This window comes from Cynocephalus volans, chromosome 4 (genome assembly GCF_027409185.1).
Source record: "Cynocephalus volans isolate mCynVol1 chromosome 4, mCynVol1.pri, whole genome shotgun sequence".
In the NCBI taxonomy this organism is placed as follows: Eukaryota; Metazoa; Chordata; class Mammalia; order Dermoptera; family Cynocephalidae; genus Cynocephalus; species Cynocephalus volans.
In genome coordinates this window covers 100,551,583-100,570,384 of record NC_084463.1, presented here as the reverse complement: position 1 = coordinate 100,570,384, position 18,802 = coordinate 100,551,583, and the positions used below count along the sequence as shown (strand labels likewise).

General features: G+C 46.2%; 1 protein-coding gene across 6 annotated transcripts in view; it reads right to left on the bottom strand.

Moving 5' to 3' along the window:
- C2CD3 (C2 domain containing 3 centriole elongation regulator) overlaps positions 1-18,802 on the bottom strand; it is a 126,708-nt gene that overhangs the window by 2,049 nt on the left and 105,857 nt on the right. For all 6 annotated transcript variants that reach the window (XM_063093787.1, XM_063093793.1, XM_063093789.1 and 3 more), the window contains 3 exons: positions 17,048-17,268; positions 12,471-13,392; positions 7,901-8,012 (listed from right to left, as the gene is read on the bottom strand). In XM_063093787.1, the coding sequence (XP_062949857.1) occupies positions 7,901-8,012; positions 12,471-13,392; positions 17,048-17,268 (1,255 nt within the window). The remainder of the gene's footprint in view (positions 1-7,900; positions 8,013-12,470; positions 13,393-17,047; positions 17,269-18,802) is intronic.

Below are 18,802 nucleotides of genomic sequence, written 5' to 3'. Positions count from 1 at the left end.
ATGACAAAGGGGGGTGGGTGGGTGGGCAACCTTGAGGGTCACTGGCAATCTAGAATTCTAAATGCCAAGGGAGTGTGTACAGCCTAAGCAAGCTCTCAGTGCTGTCAGTCCGCAGGCAGGCTCTCTTTATAATCAAGAGCAAAGTGGTGCTAGGGCTGGGCAGGATACATCTCCCTGTCTTCTTAGCATGCCTAGGCTGAAAGGGAAGAAGGAAACCCAGCCTTTGCTGGTGTTGGCAGTTCTTCTCAAAATACAGGAGGTACCTGTACCTCATAATGCCTCAGGCCAGAGGAGGCCAGTGTGCCAGCCTCCGCCTGTTGTCTTCCCGTTCCAGGTTGTGTGTTCCTGCAGGGCAGGGCATGGACTGGATCTGATGCATGTGACCCCAGCTGGGCCAGCCCAAGATAGGAGCTTGACAGCCACTAGACCAGTGAATGAGTTGGACCAAGCCATGGGGACCAGAGGCTTATATCAGGTGGGGAGAAACTCCTCTTGCAGCAAACATCTCATTAATTCATTTTAAAATCAGTGTTGTTGGCCTACCATGTCCCAGGCCTTTAGTTAAGTCAAACCCTCTCAGGGTCTCTGCAGCATTTTAAGTGTCTATATATCCCTCTCTACTCTCAAGATCTAAGATGCTGTTCCCTGAGCTATTTGGGATTTACAGGGGACACAAGCCCCATTCCAATCCCCTGGCTGTACTGCAGATGGATCTTCAGGTCAGCAGCTGTACCTTACTTTCCATTTCTTTCTCTGCTGCAGTGAAAGGGGACTAGGGAGATGTTTGTTTTATAAGCCAGATGGGAGGACAGCCTAAGAGCATGGTCCTCTATTTCAAATCCTAAAACCAGGCCTTTGTTTCCCCATGTGCTGAAAGAGAAGCATTCTCTGTTCTGGAGAGGCTTAGCTGGGTCCTGCTTTCCATAGATGGAAGGGCCAACTACCTCAGTTCATGAAATGACTATAAACAGACCTCTGCTGGTAATTCATTAAAACTTTTGGGAGCCTGAGATCTATTCAGCCTGATCGACTCTTATGAACAACAGGCAGACACAGTTCTCATCATCATAGCACTACTCAAGCTAGAGGAGAAAGACACTGACTTACCCAACAGTAACAGAGATGAGGCTTAGAGCTTCGGAGCACTGAGAAAGGAGCAATTAATAACAGCTGGGAAAGTCTGCAGAGGCTTCACACAGAGGTGGGATCTGAAATGGGCACGGTTTCAAGAGCTGTGGGTGGGGGTGAGGTCATCCATCAGAGGGAACAGCATGAGCACAAGCCTGCACCTGCTCGCTGGGCCCATATCTACCCTGGAGCTGAACTGAGTGTGGCTAGTTCAGCCAACCTTCCAGCACCAACACCAGGACCCAGTGACCTAGGGGGCCTTATCTGCATGGTCCAGGTCTGGGGACTAGGACAAGGACAGGGCTTGGCTCTGTGTGCAGGGCTGCACAGGGCCGGGGTGTGGAAGGACAGAGAAAACACACTCAGCAGCATTTGGCTTTTACTGATTTCAATAGGGCTTAAAAAACATCTTGACTAGTAGTAAAGGTTCTTTCTTGATCAGGATTGCTACCCCAAAACACACAATCATGGAGGGGCTGGACAGAGGTGAAACTGCCCAAAGCAGGGACACCCCTAAATATGTTAATTGCTCCTCTGAAATACTCCCACACTCCTGCTGGAGGCCTGAGGACTCAGAAAATTGTCAGCATAGTGTGCACTTTGCAGGAGCCATCTGCCTTCCAGGGGAGGCAGGAGAAACCCACACATAAGGAGAATCATCAGAGTTGGAGAGGCTGTACGGACCCTGGAGTATAGACAGTGGGTGTCATACATGGGCTGAAGGCCCTGGAAGGGTAATTTGAAGAAGAGGTACTTGAAAAAACATGAAGGTGGAGTTTGAACATAACACGATGAGAGAGGGTACACCAGGCAGAGGCTCAGCTTGAGCAAAGGGGTGAAGAGTGAATTTCTTTGCTAGGAAAGTAATGGGGATGGGCTGGGCTGAACTGCAGGGATGGCAAGCAGCGGAAGACCAGCCTAGAAAGAGGGCCTGATGCCTGCTGAGGGAAGTTTCTGAATGTCTGAGGGGAATCTGATCTTGTTCTTCTTGGCGTCCAATGAGCTGATCTGTAAGGGCCTTCCTGGTGAACAGGGGTGGGGATATTTGACCACTGTCCTGGGCTGAAGGAAAGAACTGGTGTTACTGTGGTGTGGGTCTCAGACACAGCAGCAGGCCAGGGACTCTCAGACTGCCCCATTAAATCCTCCTACGTCCATATCGGGGGTCCTGCTCTTTTCTGGGCACCTGGACACCCAGGATATGAACATGATAGGCCTCTTTGGCAACAGACGTGTCTTAAGAGAACCTTCATTGCCAAAGGTGGAACTCTGACAGAGAGAAAACACAGCACATGGAGAGTAAGGAAGGAAAATAGAGCACATGGAAGGAATAGTGGTGGAAGGAAGATGTGGGGCTTCCCAGGGATCCCTAGATCAAAGGGCTAACCCTGGTTGGGGTGCTGGTTCTAGTCCTGGCTTTACCACTTCTTAGCCAAGTGGCTTTGGGCAAGCCACTTTCTCTCTGAGCCTTGGTTTCCTCATCTGAAAATGGGGATCAGGATGAGCAGATGAGGCCGGAAGAGGTACTCTATAAACCATGGACTGAAACCAGCCCTTGGTTCCTCTTTGGCCAAGTCCCTGTGATGGAGTTGTTTCTCCAAAAGCTCTCTCAGGAGAGTCCGGCCCTCTTCTTTGGTCTGAAGTGTGATCTCCTGCCAGCAACTGTATTCTGGGTTCCCTCCACTCCATCCCTGATGAATCCCTCTGAATAGGCCATATGCTCCCAGTGGGTGGTAGATGCAGGTGCCCCCACTTACCCTGACTTCAAGGTATCCCTGGACTTTCTCAGAGGGGAGGCAGTGGGGTGGAGTGGAAGGTTAGCCCAACTGTCCCACTCACTGAAGACCAAGATACTTTTTTTCTGGGTTTCAGTGTCTTCACCGCCAAGTGGAGCTAAGAACTTCTGTTTGGTCTTCTTATCCAGGTCTATGGTGAAGTTTGAATAAAATTCATATATGACAAAGGCTCTGGGCAGGTAATATCTTGCAAGACACAGGGGCTAAGCTGGAACCAGAGCTGACACCAGCTGTAGACAGCAGAACAAGATGAAGCTTTGCTGTTCTCAGACCCTACACTCCAGGCAGGGAGTTAGGCCGAAAAGGTCCTGTGTAGAACTGGGGTACAGCATACCCCCAAGGCATTGCTGGGCCAGACTTGGCCAAGTTCTCCCCATTCCATTGCCCACCCCTCCCTCACCCCCACCCAGTAAGCCTCTGGCCTGGGATTACAGCTGAAGTTTTGTTCTTTTCCAGAGCAGCTCCCTTAGGTGACATAAACATTGACTCAGGAAAGCAAAACTTGCCAAAGGGCTGAAAACTGAAAGTAAACAGCCACCTGGTTCTAGCTGGCTAGATGTGTTTGTCAATGGATTGTTGCCTCAGAGACTGAGTGAGCGCTCAGTATAGGTGCCTGCCTTGCTCAACTTTCACCCCCTTGGCTGGCTGCCTTCCCCTGGGATGGCTCCCAGAGTCTTCTTTTAAGGCCAGGACTAGGACTTCCCTGGTGCTAAAGATAGCAGCAAAGTCAGCAGCCAGGTAGGATCAGGGAGGAAGTGGGACAAGACACTTAGATCAAAGCCCAGCCCTGAGAGGCAAATCCTAAATCTGTCCCACCCAGCCCACTGCAGCATTGCTGGTCTCCTGCTGAGTTCACCCCCCATTCCTACATTACAGCTCTGGTCTTGCAGTTCTCACTACCTAAATGCTCCCTCCTTGCGTCATCACCACGCTGTCCTTCCGAGAAGCCTTCTCTGACAGGCCCATTCTGCACGACCTAGAGTCACTCCCTCGCCCCCGGCCTCGGTCTACACGAAGAAGGGGCCCAACTACAGCAAGACTCCTCAATCTTTTGAACCCATGCCCTGCCAGGGAGAGGGCTCAAAAGTCCAAATTCCTGAGAGGGGCAGTTAAAGTTATGCTCTTGTTAGAACTCCTGGCTCCTCCCAGACTCTGGCCTCAGAGCAGCTCAGACAACATGAATCTAACACCTGCCCAGCAGGCCTGTGGGCCTTTTCCTGCCAGGTGCCTGCCAACTTGCATTCTGGGCCAGGGTGGGCACCAAGCCAATTCTGGCTGTTTCCCTTGACTTCTATACACCCTTCTCCAGGTTGCTTACCTCCTTCCAAAAGCTTTGTGTGGCCTTTATCAGAAACTCTTTGACCTTTAGGTTTTCCCTTAGGCTCTGCAGGGGGCTGGGGACTGGGTGCCTTGAAGAAATGAGGCAACCCGAGGGGAAGCTCAGCCATCTGGTCTGGACCACAGGCTGAGAAGAGAGGACTCCGGGCTCAGGAAATTCCCTCAGACCCTCCTGATCTGCTCTGGTGACTTTGTGGAGGGCTGAGTTTCTGTACCAGGACTGTGCCTCTTTCAGATGCCTCTGGGTTTATGGAAGGGAAACCAAAGGATAGAAAAACTGTTTAGGTTCCAGGGAGAAAAACAGCAGCCCCAAAGCATTAACACTCATAGATAGGCTACTGACTTCTGAGGCTAGGGCTCTATCCCCTTTGGATGGAGGCTTCTAACTCAGAGTCTGAACCGAACACAAAGTCAATGGCTATAGCCCTGAGAACTGCTCTCCATACTTCTGGGGCTGCCCTGCAGGGCCTAACTTCCCAGCACTCAGCTCCTGGCTCTTAGCTTCTGATCATGTCCCTGTCCCTTAGCATTTCTTTCCTATCAGTATACACACCAAAATGTAACATAAGAAGGAAGATGTCTTGATAATAACAATAACAAAAATAACAATAGCTAACACTCATACGGTACTTACTATGTTATATGCCAGGAAATGCTTTAAGTACCTTACATGTCCTACTCATTAATCCATAACCAATTGTAGGAGGCAGTTATTATTATGTCCATTTTTTCAGATAAAGGAACTGAAGCACAGAGAAGTTAGGTAACTTGCTCCAGGTTACACAGCCAGTAAATTAAGTGGCAAAGCTGAGCTTGGAACTTAGGCTGTCTGGATTCAGGGGTGATGCTCCTAACCACTACATAAACTGCCTGATAGGAGATAAGAGGGATGTACAGCTACAAATTAAGTCTGTGTTGCCTCCCCATAGACCAGAGAGCTAGGGCAAAAAAACAGGTTTGCTGACTCTCAGCTCCGCAGCTGGTCTGGAGCCTCTCGATCCCAAGTGATGTCTGATGTGCTGCAGTCTGGTTGAGTGGGAGGGGGTGGAGAACTCAAGGCTTCTAGGGTACACATACGCCTGGCCTGTATCCCACTTCCTGCCTCCTACACTCACTCCTCATGAATAACAGCACCTGGCCCCAGGCCTGTGGTTAATCCAGGGGCTCTTTCATGATGTGGGCAGAGTCTGGGCTTAATGCAAGAAGGCACAGAACAAGGCAGTGCTCATCTCATGGTAAGGAACTACCATGTAGGCAGGGCAGAGAGGCCAAGGCTCAGATAACAGGCTGCTTCTTGCTCTTTGCTTCTGATTCCTATCCTGTCCTAACTGCTTCAGTCCAGGCCCGTCTCTTCCCATCTCTGACTACCTCTCCAGCACAGTTTATACCTCCCAGTTACCAAATCCTGTGGATTCTCTGAGGTTTCTTTTCAAATCCACAGCCTGCAAAATCTTTCCTTCATCTGTGTTGAATTCTACTCAAGCCACCTCGTATGGCTCTGTCTTCCTTTCCCTATACTCATTCCCTTTGCTTTGTTTTACCTAAGTCTTAATACAGGCAAATGTCATTTAAGAAAGCTAATAAGTGGTCTGGAGGCCAGTGCCTCTTAAGGAACCATGAGCTCCTTGATGGCAGGGTCCATAGCACCAGGTCTAGCTCTTTACGCATGACTGACAGTTGGTAAAACTTACATAGAAAGCTTGCTCCCCTGGGGAACTGTGATCTCCCTGAGGGAAGAGGCCATAGCTCCTTCTGTCTTCTCCTGCACCTAGCTCAGGACTAGGGCTTTGCATATTTGCTGAAAGATGTAAATTTCAAGTTTGAGGACAAAATTACCTTCCTACTCTCTGGCCTGCCTGTCCTCAGGCCCAGCTCTGGCTCTCCTATTCACTGATGGGAAGCTGCTGGAAGGTTCTAGGCAGAGAAGTCACACAATTTAGTTGATGATTTATTTAACATCTGAAAAGGTTAACAGGATGCTGTATGGGGAATGGGTTGCAAGGGGCAAAGGCAGAAGTAGAGAGGCAAGTTAGGAAGCTCCTACAATAATCTAGGCCAGAGATGACGAAGGACCAGGGTGGTAATGGTGGGAGTGGTAAGTAGCAGTTAGATTTGGATATATTTTGAAGGCAGAGTTGCCAGAATTCCGTAGTTGACTGGAAAAAGAGGCACTGAAGAGTCCATGAGTTTCAGCCTGAACAACTAAACTAGAAGGATAGGGTACCTGTTAACTGAGATGGGGAAGACTGAAGGAGGAAGGGAATAAAATCTGGAGTTTGGTGTTGGATATATTGAATTTGAGATGTATATTAGATATTCAAGTGGAAATGCAGAAGAGATGGAACCCTCAAATGGGGGGACAGAATGGGGCTCCTGACCTCCCCTCCCTACATCACTTTGAGCTACCCGAAACATTACTGAGAAAACAGAAGCTTCTATCAAATGTGAAACTCCACCACCAAATCTGTAATCCTAACTGCTTTAGCACCAGTCTTCTCTGTCCTCCTTCATGCTACAGGCCGAGTTTTTCTCTTTAAAAGCTGCATTAAATGAATTAATATAAAGTGCTTGGAACGGTACATGGTAAGTACTACCATGATGTGATCTTTCAGCTTAACATGGCCTCCTCACAGAGAACCTATTCTATTTTTAAAAAATTAATTAAATTATTAATATTATTTTTTTACATTCTAAGATGTTGTGAAGCAGTTCGGGTGGAAGGAGAAATGGGAGAGGGGAAGGGGAAAGGAAATAGAGTGGGAGGAGGAAGAAGGAGGGGCAGCTTGGTCGAGGCCCCTGGCACCCCCCTCATTCTGGCAGGGGAGACCAAGGGGATTCCAGAGGCAGCTTGGTCATTGCTGGGCTGGATGCAGATGTCAGGGGGTTGTGGCTGAAGCCCTTGGTCCTCCACTGCCCTGGCTCTGGAGCCCAGGGCGTGAGACCCTATTCTTTATTGTAGCACCTAGTACTCATCACAATCTGTAAAAATTTTATTTTTTTACTATTTATGCTCAATGAAGACAGGGAATTTCATTTTCTACTATATGCTCAGAACCAAGCATAATGCCTGATACAGAGCAGGTACTCAATAAATATATGTTAAATAATTAGAAAAGTAGTTATTATTTATTTTCTTGCCACCTGCAACAAAGGTCAGGTGCTGTGCCAAGGCAGAACTCAGCTGCACGATGAATAGTTAGGAGGTGTTCTGTAAGTGGCAAACAAGTATACCCCTGATGTTCTTCTCTTTGATCATCTGTCATGGTCCTCTGAAGTTACATCTCCTGTATGAAGTGTCCTCTACCCATACCTACCTTTGCTTAGCTGGAATTCCCACAGCTCTCAGTACGCATTTCTTACCTGACTCTTCTTTTATGCTTCTGCATTTTTTTTTTTCTTCCACATGTCAGTCCTTGCTGACAGTGCCCTGCTCTTACACACTTGCCCTTCCTTACTTTTCCTGAACTCTTTGCCCTCTGTTGGGCCCACAGAACATGCTCAGTACAAGCTTGAGGAGTGATCATTGCTGCAGCTTTTTCAGAATGATGGCCTGGGGCAGCTCTGCATACTGTATACACCTTTATGGGAGAGATGATAACTCTACAGGAGAGAGGGAGGTTAGGTGGCTGCTTTCTTACCTGATTTGTTGTGGCTTGTGATGGCAAAGCTGCAGAGAGTGAGAGCATCCGCAGGGAGGCCTCCAACTTCTGTGGAGGCAAAAAAAAGTTGGGCACCACAATGGGCTCTGGGCTATAATGGTAGTTAAGGGACAAAAATACTTAGAAGTCTACCCTCTTGCCAGACCACCATCTCCACTGACCCCAAACACCCCCATTCATGTTTTTTGTCCACCTTATTCCTGCCTATGAATCCTCTGCTCAGGTGGTTCCCTTTGACTGGAAGGCCCTGACCACCTGTAATAAATTATAGTCTCTTTATGCATCAGTTCGAATCCTGCCTCCTCCAGGAAGCCTTCTTTTAATCTTAGCCTACGGTAATCCCTCCTTCCTCATATCCTAGAGCACAGACTGCAAAACAAGAGAATGCTTAACTATTTAGTCTGATACATTTCTCAATTTGTCTCCTTCAATACTCCCTAAGTTTCTCAATGGCAGAGATAGTGCAGTTTCCTTCCCTTCCTTCTCTGCTTCCCTAGGAACTCACATGAGGCTGGCAGGTAACAAGTGTTGAATGATGCTTGCTGAGGGCCTGCTGGTTAAAAACTGACCTATCAGAAGTCAGTCACACAGGGTGGGGGTGGGACATGGCTCCAGGGGCAGTACCTTAGGCTGCATGGAGGTGCCTGGCACTTAAGGATGTCCCTTGCTCACATCCAGAAATGAGGGCTCTGCATAAGTGGTTGTCCATGGGCACAGCTGGCCCACCCAATCTGGATGTGAGCCCTAGAAGGCAGGGACCATGTCTTGCACTTCTCCTCCATATCCTCTTCAGGTACCCAGTGCTGTGTTAAGAACATGGTGTTCCACAAATATTTGTTGAATCAAAGCACTAATTCAGTTTGGTTGAACTTTGGGGATAGGGGTAGAGGACTATTTTGATATTACAATTTTTTGTTTTTATTTAATTAGCTAAGTATGGTTTTGATTCAAACTTGTTTACCAGGTTTTCTGTTTTATCACTGATCTTCCATGCTAGACTTTGAACACTAAGATGGCAAAGATGATCTTTTTTTCATAGCCATATCCTGTTACCTAGAACAGTACCTGGGACACAGAAAGTGCTCAATAAATACCCACTGAGTGAATGAAATGCCTCCATTTCCAACTTTGGTTCAAGTCCCTGATTTTTCTACAGAGAGAAGTGGGTGGAGTGGAGATTGTAAAGGGAAAGAATCTTATGCCCCAAGCCTTCTCCAAAGGCCCAGGGACCTATTTGCTATCATGCTTTAACTGCTGGGGCCTCTGCCAGACAGTCAGCCAGTGCTGTGGGGAAAGACCAGCTCTGCTGTAAGGTGTCAGGACTGGGTATAAAGCACAGAGGCTCTCCTTTTAAGCCTATCTCCTACTGTCTGCTTTAGGGTCCTGCTCCAACAGACATCTTCTCTCTCCAGCTTTTAAGTTCCTTCTCCTTAGTTTATGAAAATGCTCAAGTTTTCCATCTAGGAAAAACAAAAAAATACCTGACCTTGTATCCCCTTCTAGTTACCACCCAGCTCTGTCACTTACTAGTTGGGTAACTTCAGGAAAGTTCACTTTTTGTGCCTCAATTTCTTCATCTTTAAAAGATATAACAACAGTACCTATTGTTTTGAGGACTGAATTACTTTATACAAATGCTTAGAATGGTGCCTGACATAGTGAGCACTCAGTACATGTCAGCTATTCTTGTCTCCTCAGTCTATGGGGAAAAGTTGCCTGTTCTGGCCATCCTCACCAGTGCTTCTCTTACCCACTGAAGTTTGGTTCTATTTCCACCCACGCAAGGTCCTCCTTAATGCTGAAGCCAGTGAATACATACCAGTCCACATTCTTTTTTTTTTTTTTTCCCCGTGACCGGCGCTCAGCCAGGGAGTGCACCGGTCATCCGTATATAGGATCCGAACCCGCGGCGGCGGGAGCGTCGCCGCGCTGCTAGCGCAGCGCGCTACCGAGTGCGCCACGGGCTCAGCCCCCCAGTCCACATTCTACTGGACCTGTCCTCAGCATCACAGTGCTAACCACTACTTCCTGAAACCCCCTACGGCCTCTGTTCCGGTACCACCTCTCCCCACTGCTTCTCCCACTTCTAACCAGCTCCTCTTATCTCCTTTGTGGGTGGGCCTGCCCTTTACATGATAGAAATCCTCAGGGCTCCGTCTCTGTGTGTGTGGTTCTCCCTTTCTGCTGCCCTCATCGATTTCCAGAGATGCCTACCTTTCTAGCTGAACTCATGCCTGAGCTCCAGGCTTGCATCTCTTCCTGGATGTCATACAGGCACATGTTCCAAGAGAAAATCTGCATCTGTCCCCAAACCTGTCTCAGCAAATGACATCACCTACCAACTTCAGACAGAAATCTCTAAGTCACACTTTATATTCCCCTCTTTCTCATCCCCTGCCCCTCTATCTAGTCCTCTCAGATCTGTTCTGCTCCTCTTCATCATAAAGCAGCCTATGCTTTAGGCATACTTTCCTCATCTCTCATTATTATTGAAAGTTTCCTAACTGGTCTCCTTTCTTCTGGTCTCACCTGATCTAATACACCCCCTACAAGGCACTGGGTGGCTTTTCTAATATATAAATCTGACCATATTACACTCTTGCTGAACATTAACATTTACTGAACACATTTATGCACCCACCAGGCACTGTGCTAGGTAGTTTACATCATTAATTTAATTTTCACAACCCCAAAATTGCTATTATTAACTTCATTTTATAGATGCTGAAATTGAAATTTATCTGCTGGACTTTATCTGTTGGACAGAGTCCAAGCACCTCAGCCAGGCATAAAAGGCCCTTTAAGATCCAGGCTCTGTTTCCCCTCTCACCAGCCCACTTACCCCTGGGCTCTAGCCACAGTGAACAGGCCAGGATTTTTTATGTGGCTAGGCCTCTGCACACAGCTTGCCCTGACTAGAATGTTCCCTTGTCTCTGCCTACACAGTGTCTATTTATCTTTAAGGTCCAGCCCTCAGGTCTCTCTTACTGGACTGCCTCTTAACAGAATTATAGCAGCTCCTTCCTCTTGCTGCCTTGCGTCTTGTCCATCTCTCACCACAGCACTTGGAACAATAAACTGTCATTACTTGTTTACTTGACTATCTCCTACCTCATAATGGAACTTCTCAAGGTAAGGTCTGATTCAAATATGTCCTAAGGGCCCACAACAGGGCCCAGCAATACTCATTTTCTGAGAGAACGAATACTTGGGAAGGCATGAATTAAAGCAGCTCCTGCGTCTGGGCACATGCAGCAGCTCCTCAGTTGACTGTGAAGGCAGCAACGTCAGAAGCCAGGACAAACGAGGCCAGGGAAGAACACTGGAGTTGGTCTACTTTCATTGCTCAGCCTACAGCCATTTCATGCTTTAAACCTTTCCTGAGCCCAATCTTCTACCCTTAGGCTTTTTCTCCAACCTGTATCAAGAATCACATGTATGGTGTGTACAAGTGTTTCCACCCATTTGATTTTCTCAACAATCCTGTGGAACCATTAGTTTATTTCCACCTATATTTACTGATCCCTTCTCTGTGCAATGCCTGGGGCTAGGGACACAGAAAAAGACAAGGTCTCTGACCTTGGGAGCTTATAGTCTGGTGGAAAAGGGATTATTTCCTCCATCTTAGAGGTGAAGAAACAGGCTCGAGAAAGGTTAAATCATATGCCTGAAGTCACACAAGAAGTGAGCTGGGTCCAGAAGGGTTGATGTCAGGCCCCCCGACTTCCAGTAGAAGATCTCTAGAGAGCAAAGCAGCCTGCTTCACCTACTAGTTATGTTAATCATCTCTGCTTGTAGCTGGGATACCAGGTAAGCTGATCTAATCAGCTGGTTAGACTATAGATGTGAAGGCTATAGATGGTCCTAAGTGGTTTCCTTTCCCCATAACATGCCAGTCTGTGTTTCAAAGGAGGGAGAGGGGGAATGTCAGGTGCTCCTTCTCCCATCAGTAGTGCCAGACTTGGGGTTTGGGCAAGGCCACCTCCATGGTGCCCACTTCCCCTTAGCTCCATCACATTTTGAATTAAGTCTTAGGCAAGTCACAGTAAGTCTGAGCTATACTTTCCTTACATGCAAAATAGAGATGACACCTACCTAAAAGACTTGTGATGACTGAATGAAAAATGTATATAAAGTTCTTGGCACATCATATATGATCAATCTACAGTAGTGCTTTTCTTCCCTCTCTCTCCACACCCTCCACTTCTATTCAACTGAGATAAATGGTCTCATTCCTTAGATCCAGAGCCTTGCCCTCAGGTGTTGAAATACCCAATAGGCGAACCACATAAATCAGGATAAGCTATGCTAATGAATGTGCTACCAACACCTAAACCCAGTTCAAAACATTATGCTTCTGGTGTTAATGGCAGAACTGTAGCACCTGTCACGAAGGGGAGTCTTCTGAAGGTAGGGCCTTCCCATGACCCCCAGTACATTCCATGAGGGTGGCCACTGCTCATGCTCACACCAGGCTGGTCCAAGCACCAGCATCCAAAATGCCTGGAGATGGCTTAAGGGGCCACTTGTGATAAACACCAAAGGATACAGAAGGCTTTGCCTCGTGGATACCTCTAATCCAGCTGTCACCTGTTTCTGTCTGATGTCAGGGGAGTTGACGGGTAGCCCCTTATGGCTTTCCCTTCTGCTCTGGGAGGCTAGATGTACAGAGAATTTCTTGGAGCTATCAGCAGAGTCACTGAAATCACTGGAGGTAGCTTCATTCTCAGCCTGAACCTCTGGATTGTACTCCTTGTCCTGATCTGCCTGTGGTGAGCTCCATCCAACAAAAGCGTTGCTCTGCTGGGCTCCTGAGAGGGTCAGGAGTGGGATGAGCTGAGGGTCAGTTGCGGCAGATTCTCCAGTGCCGGCCTTAGAGGCCTCACTCTCACAAGCAACAAGATTTTGGCTAGGAGAACCCTGCCTAGGCAGGAGGAGGTTGATAGGCCTTTGTGGGCTAGACAGAAAGCTACTTTTGACCTTGAGCTCCTCTCTGGGGAAAGGTTCTGAAGAAGAACAAGAGGGGCCTTCCCTCTGCACCTCATCAGGCTGAGGGCTGATGACCTCACTTGTATCTGACACAAAACTGGACCAAGGGCTAGTTTTGTCTGTCATGGTGGTGATCTCATTTAGGGTCCTGGGCTCAATGATGTCTTCTTCATAGTCCTCATCACTACAGGCCAGTTCTGCCTCAGTGTCCTCACTGCTCTGCGTCCTTGTAATAGGTACTGTATGCCCCAGGGACTCATGGAGCATTCCTCCTCCATCTGAAGTCTCTTCAAGAGCAGGGGGAGGTGGGGAATTTGTGTCCTTGTCTGGAGCTCCTGCCAATGGCTGGTCTGGAGTTGTTTTTCGTTCTTGCACGACCTCTGTGTCCTGAGCATCTGAGAGGGTGATGACTTCTCTGCTCCTACTCCTGGCTCGGTGAGAATTCAAAGCTGCTTGAGAATTCCTGGTGATAGTCTGCAGATCTGAACAGCAACAGATATCACTCTTACTACAAGGCAGGGCCACAGACCACTGAAGTTTCCCACACTAGCCTCTAGCTTCAGAAGTATTCTTGCAATCAAACTTTGGACAAACCTTAAAGATAGTTAATCCACCCAAAAATAAGCAAAACTATATTCAAGGCAGTACAATTTCTAGTACTTTATTCTAATATCAGAAGACCAAATCTAATCTATTTATAGTTGTGGATACATCTGTGGAAATGCTTTCAGAGACTATTTGCTCATGTTCAGGACGGGAGCTGGGAGTCCCGGTGGGCACGTTCATGCTTCCATTTACTTCAGTAATTACCTAAATTAAAAACCAAAATGAGAATCCACTTATTTACCTATTTGATAACAGTTACTAAAACTATATATTTTACTTGAAGAATAAAAGTAAGGAAATATCTGTCACCCACATGATAAGGCAGGGGAGGTTTACAAAGAAAATAGAGGCAGCAGGGTATGTTGGAAAGAGCATAGGCTTTGGAGTGGGTCAATTTTGGGTTCAAATCTCTACTGTCACTTGTTAACTTTGTGATCATGAACAAACTATTCTCTCTGAGCCTTTTTTTTTTTGGCGGCTGGCTGGTATAGGAGAGCTTATTTGTCTTTAAGGTGTGATTAACATTGCCCATTTTTTATGTAAAGAATACATGAGATAAATGGGTATACATTGTGTGGTGCAAATACAGGCACTTAATAAATTGAAGCCACTAGTCATCTCAAATTATTTTGGGGATGAAATGGAAATGAATAAATCCATAAATCGGTCTAGTTAATGATATATGTTTGTATGTTTATTTAAAGGAGGAAGTTAGGAGGCAAATTTGACTCCTGGGAGACAGGGGATCATGTCTCTCTCATAGCACCTAACAGAGCACAGCACTGCAAGAGGTGCTGAGTGTTTAATATATTGACAATTTTCAGGCCTCAAAGGGGAATGAGTAGATGTATGAAAATGAAAGATCCCTACCTGTAAATAGGAACAGGCAGCAGGAAGCAAACTTAGTTTGTTTGGTCTGAACTATACTTTCTGTCTTGAGGTAGTCTTCTTGCTTTTTACAAATCAGGCCATCTTTCAAGGCCCTACTCTACTGCATCTCCTCCAGGAAGCTTTCCCCGACGCACCAGCTGGATGGGATCAGTACATGGCTTTGTTCTATAACAAAGCACTTAAGAATGCTATGGTTAAGTCTGTCTGTATGTTCCCATCAGACTGTGAGGTTCTCAGGGCAGGGACCACATGTCTGACTCACATGCCTCCAGGACCCAGCAAAAGCCTGGCACATAAAAGTGGCATAGATGAAATCCCATGCAGCACCTCACTCTGAAGTTTCACTCTCATCCACTTGTCTAATGGCTTCTTCAAAAAAGTATACTGAGACATGATGGAGGCAGGGGTAGTCCCCCCACCCCCAAAACTAATTTCCCTGATCTAATTTCTCCCTTTGGAAATTCATCTGGTCCTTGTGAAAATCAGTTCTCATTTTGTCATTCCCTTGCTCAGAATTCCCGATTTTATTCCAGGATAAACAATAAACTTCCAAGTCTGGCTTCAAAGCCCTCCAGCTTCAAGGTCCTCCTGCTTCAATCCTTCGATTCTCTTCTGTCTCTTTTCTCTCCTCTTTTAATATACCCCTTTAAAGAGATTCCCCTATTTGTCCTCATCTCTACCCCAAATAAGCCTCCTTCGTTTTGCTCCTATGTTTCTTTCTGGGGGAAGTTTCTTCAATTAACTATAGACTATAAGATTCATGAAGGCAGAACAATGCCTGTCTTCTCCATTACTGTAACCAAATAGTGCCTGGCATAGTTGGTGCTCAATAAATAGTTGTCTGAATGTATCCAAATAAGTGGAAGTCAAACACAGAGTATACATCTGGGGCCCTGATACCAACAGGTTAGGTATCCGGGAGAAGAGGATAGGAAGATTTGTACCTAACATCAATCATGGCTCCCCTTCCCCCTTTAAACAGAGAACATTGAACTTACTCATCCCTGTGTAGAAGCTACACATTTTGCTTGAGCAAAAATGACACGAAGTGAGGGCTAAAGATGCTGATATAGGTGATTTCTCAATGTTCGCCAAAGCTTGCCTGATAAAGATTTCCAGGCCTTAACCCTAGATCCTGATTTAGTAGGATGGAGAAAAACCCAGGAACCTGTATTTCAAAATAAGTGTCCCATGTGATTCTTGTACTTAGGCAAGTTTGGGAAATACTTGCTCTAGAGAGGTCTCAGTCTTGGCTGCACACCAGAATTACTTGGAGAGTTAAAAACAATACTGATGCCTGGGTTCCACCCTCAGAGATTTTGTTGACCTATGGTGCAACCTGGGCATGTGGATTTTTTTTTTTTTTTTTGTGACCGGTAAGGGGATCGTAACCCTTGGCTTGGTGTCGCCTGCACCGTGCTCAGCCAGTGAGCGCACCGGCCATCCCTATATAGGATCCAAACCCGCGGCCTCGGCGCTATCAGCACCGCTGCGCTCCCAGCGCCGCACTCCCCCGAGTGAGCCACGGGGTCGGCCCATGCATGTGGATTTTTAAAAACTCCCTCAATAATTCCAATATGCAGCTAGAGTGAGAATCACTACTTGCCTTGGATTGAGTGTCCCCCCAAAACTCGATCTCCACTGTGACAGTGTTAAGAGGGTGGGAAATCCTATTATGGTAATTGAAAGGTGGGGCCTTGAACAGATTGTAGGACCATGCTGTAATGAACAGGTTAAAAATGGTGAGCATAGGCATGGTTCTGAGGGCTTAAAGAGGAGGTTAGTCTTTTTCTCTCTGCTCCACCATTTTCTGCCATGTGAGATCCCTGGGTCACTGTTGCCACCACCAAGACCCTCACCAGTTGTGTTGGACTTCCTAGCCTCTGAAACTATAAGCAACAAATTTCATTTACTTATAAATTACCCAGTTCCATGTATTTTGTTACAAGCAACAGAAATGGACTAATATACTACTCTAAGGGATTTTCAAAGGGTAGACTATGGACCACTAACATCCAAAATCATCTAGGGTACTTGTTAAAAAGGCAGACTTCTGGGCTCTGAGAATTAGAATTTTAAATTATGTTTGTATTTTATTTTTTTCTGAAAAGAAAGTAGTACAGCTCAAAAACTGCTATTGAGGAACCTCTCATCTAATCCATCCACTTTGTTTTTGGTTGGGGAAACTGAAACTCAAGTCTGTGCCAGAAACCCACCAAGGACACAGGTCTCCTACCTCTCAGTCCAATGCTCTTTCCATTACCCCATGTTTCTGTGCCCTATTATGTCCCTCTTTTTAAAAGGAAGATGGTTGGTGCCGGCCCGTGGCTCACTCAGGAGAGTGTGGTGCTGATAATACCAAGGCCATGGGTTCGGATCCCATATAGGGATGGCCAGTTGGCTCACTGGCTGAGCGTGGTGCTGACAACATCAAACCAAGGGTTAAGATCCCCTTACTGGTCATCTTTAAAAAAAATTAAATAAATAAAAGGAAGATGGTCAAAAAACAAAAAGGGAAGATGGTGAAAACCGCTGGTCTCTATTTGTCACAAGGGCTTGCCTGAGGGCAGACATTCAAATGCTTTTGGAATTGGCACCTAGTGACCATAACTTCTCAACAAGAAAGGGTCTGAGCCATACCTGTGATTAAGGAGCTGACTTGCAAAACCAGGTTATTGGATTTCTCCAAGATGCACTGGCTCTCAGGGTTTAGGCTGCTGGCTCCTGGCCCAAGATGGTCCTGATGGCTCTTCTGGCACTGCAAGACGGTGGTATGAGTCTGAGGGCTGAGGGGTAGGAAAGTCTTGGTGAGCTTCTGGCTGAAGTACTGCTGGATCTGATCTAGCTCACTCAGATTCTTCCTATAAACAAAAAGGGGAGATGACAAAAGGGTCATTCATAGAGATTACAGGCATCTTTTATGTACCTTGAATATTCTGCAGCTTGAGCCAGAACCTTAATACCTCTCACTTGGTCTATTAATACTATAGCCTTCTCTCCCCAATCCACCAATTCATCCTTCACCCCTCTGACTACAATCCCGCTGCTGAGAACAACTTTCCACCCCTTCTGTCTGTCTAATGTGGTTTCTCTTCTGATACCCAGCAAAAATGCTACCTCCTTATAGGGGATCGTTCTTGACCATCACTCCAGTCCTCACTATGCTTACTCTGACAGAATAAAGCCCTACTCTGGGAAAACACTGTCCTTTGAACCACTCCTGATCCTTCAAGCAAGCAACCTCTTCTAAAAAGCCTTTCTTGACCCTCTAAGTTGGTTGAGGAGCTCTTCCTTTGTGCTGCATGGTTCTTTCTATACTCTTCAATCATATCACTTATTTATTTCATATCTATTTTCCCTGATGAACTGAGAGCTCTGTGCTGATTCTTTTAAATCTTCTGTACCCAGCATAGTGCTTGGCACAAAATAAATGAAGCTGAATGGATAAATGGACATAAATAAGTGACTTTAAAAAAAATCTTCTGTTCTGGGCTGGCTGATTAGCTCAGTTAGAGTATGGTGCTGACAACACCAAGGTTCCAGGGTTTGATTCCTGTATCAGCCAGCTGTAAAAACTAACATCTTCTGTTCAAAAACCTTTAAAGGAGCCACATTCATTCTCAACACTCTCCAATTCTCCAATGAGAAATTATATCAACCTTCAGTTGCAAGGGATTTGATGTTTATGCTTTCAAATATACTATCTTGTTTAATTCTCAGCCAACTGGATGAGATCAGTAATTATTCTTTTATAAATGAGTAACCTGAGGATCAGAGAATTTAAGTGATCTGTCCAGAGTAAGGAGCAGTATGTAGCTGTTCAGAATTTGGGACTCCAAGCTTTGTGCTTTACCCATGATAATAGACGGGTTCTGTCCCAAATGGGTTCATTCCTTCCTCACAACTCTGCTGATACTGGAACCTGAGTTCAAATTACTCTTTGCTCTGTCTCTATTACCGTCAACTTTCAGGATTACAGTTCATATTTCTCCTTTTCCTTCATCACACTGTCTTAGATTCTCCCTTAATTTTTTCATTATGCATTAGTTTCGCTTCCCTAACTAGGCCATGAGCATGTGCAAACAGAAGATAATATTTTAATCTCTATTTCTCTAGTACACTCAATGTGCTTGGTAAAATTGGCACAGCATAGATGCTAAATACCTTTGGAATGAACTGAAAGCCTTTCTATACTTTTGTTAGAAACAGCCTGCATGTCTTAAGAGTCAAATTCAAATAAAATGAGAGGACAAAGCTGATCCTTATTCTCTCATTAGAGGTGAAGATTCTCTCTCAGAGGTGGGCTGGCCCAGTTGGTTAGAGCACGGTGTTATAACACCAAGGTCAAGGGTTCAGATCTCTGTACTGGCCAGCTGCCAAAACAAACAAACAAAA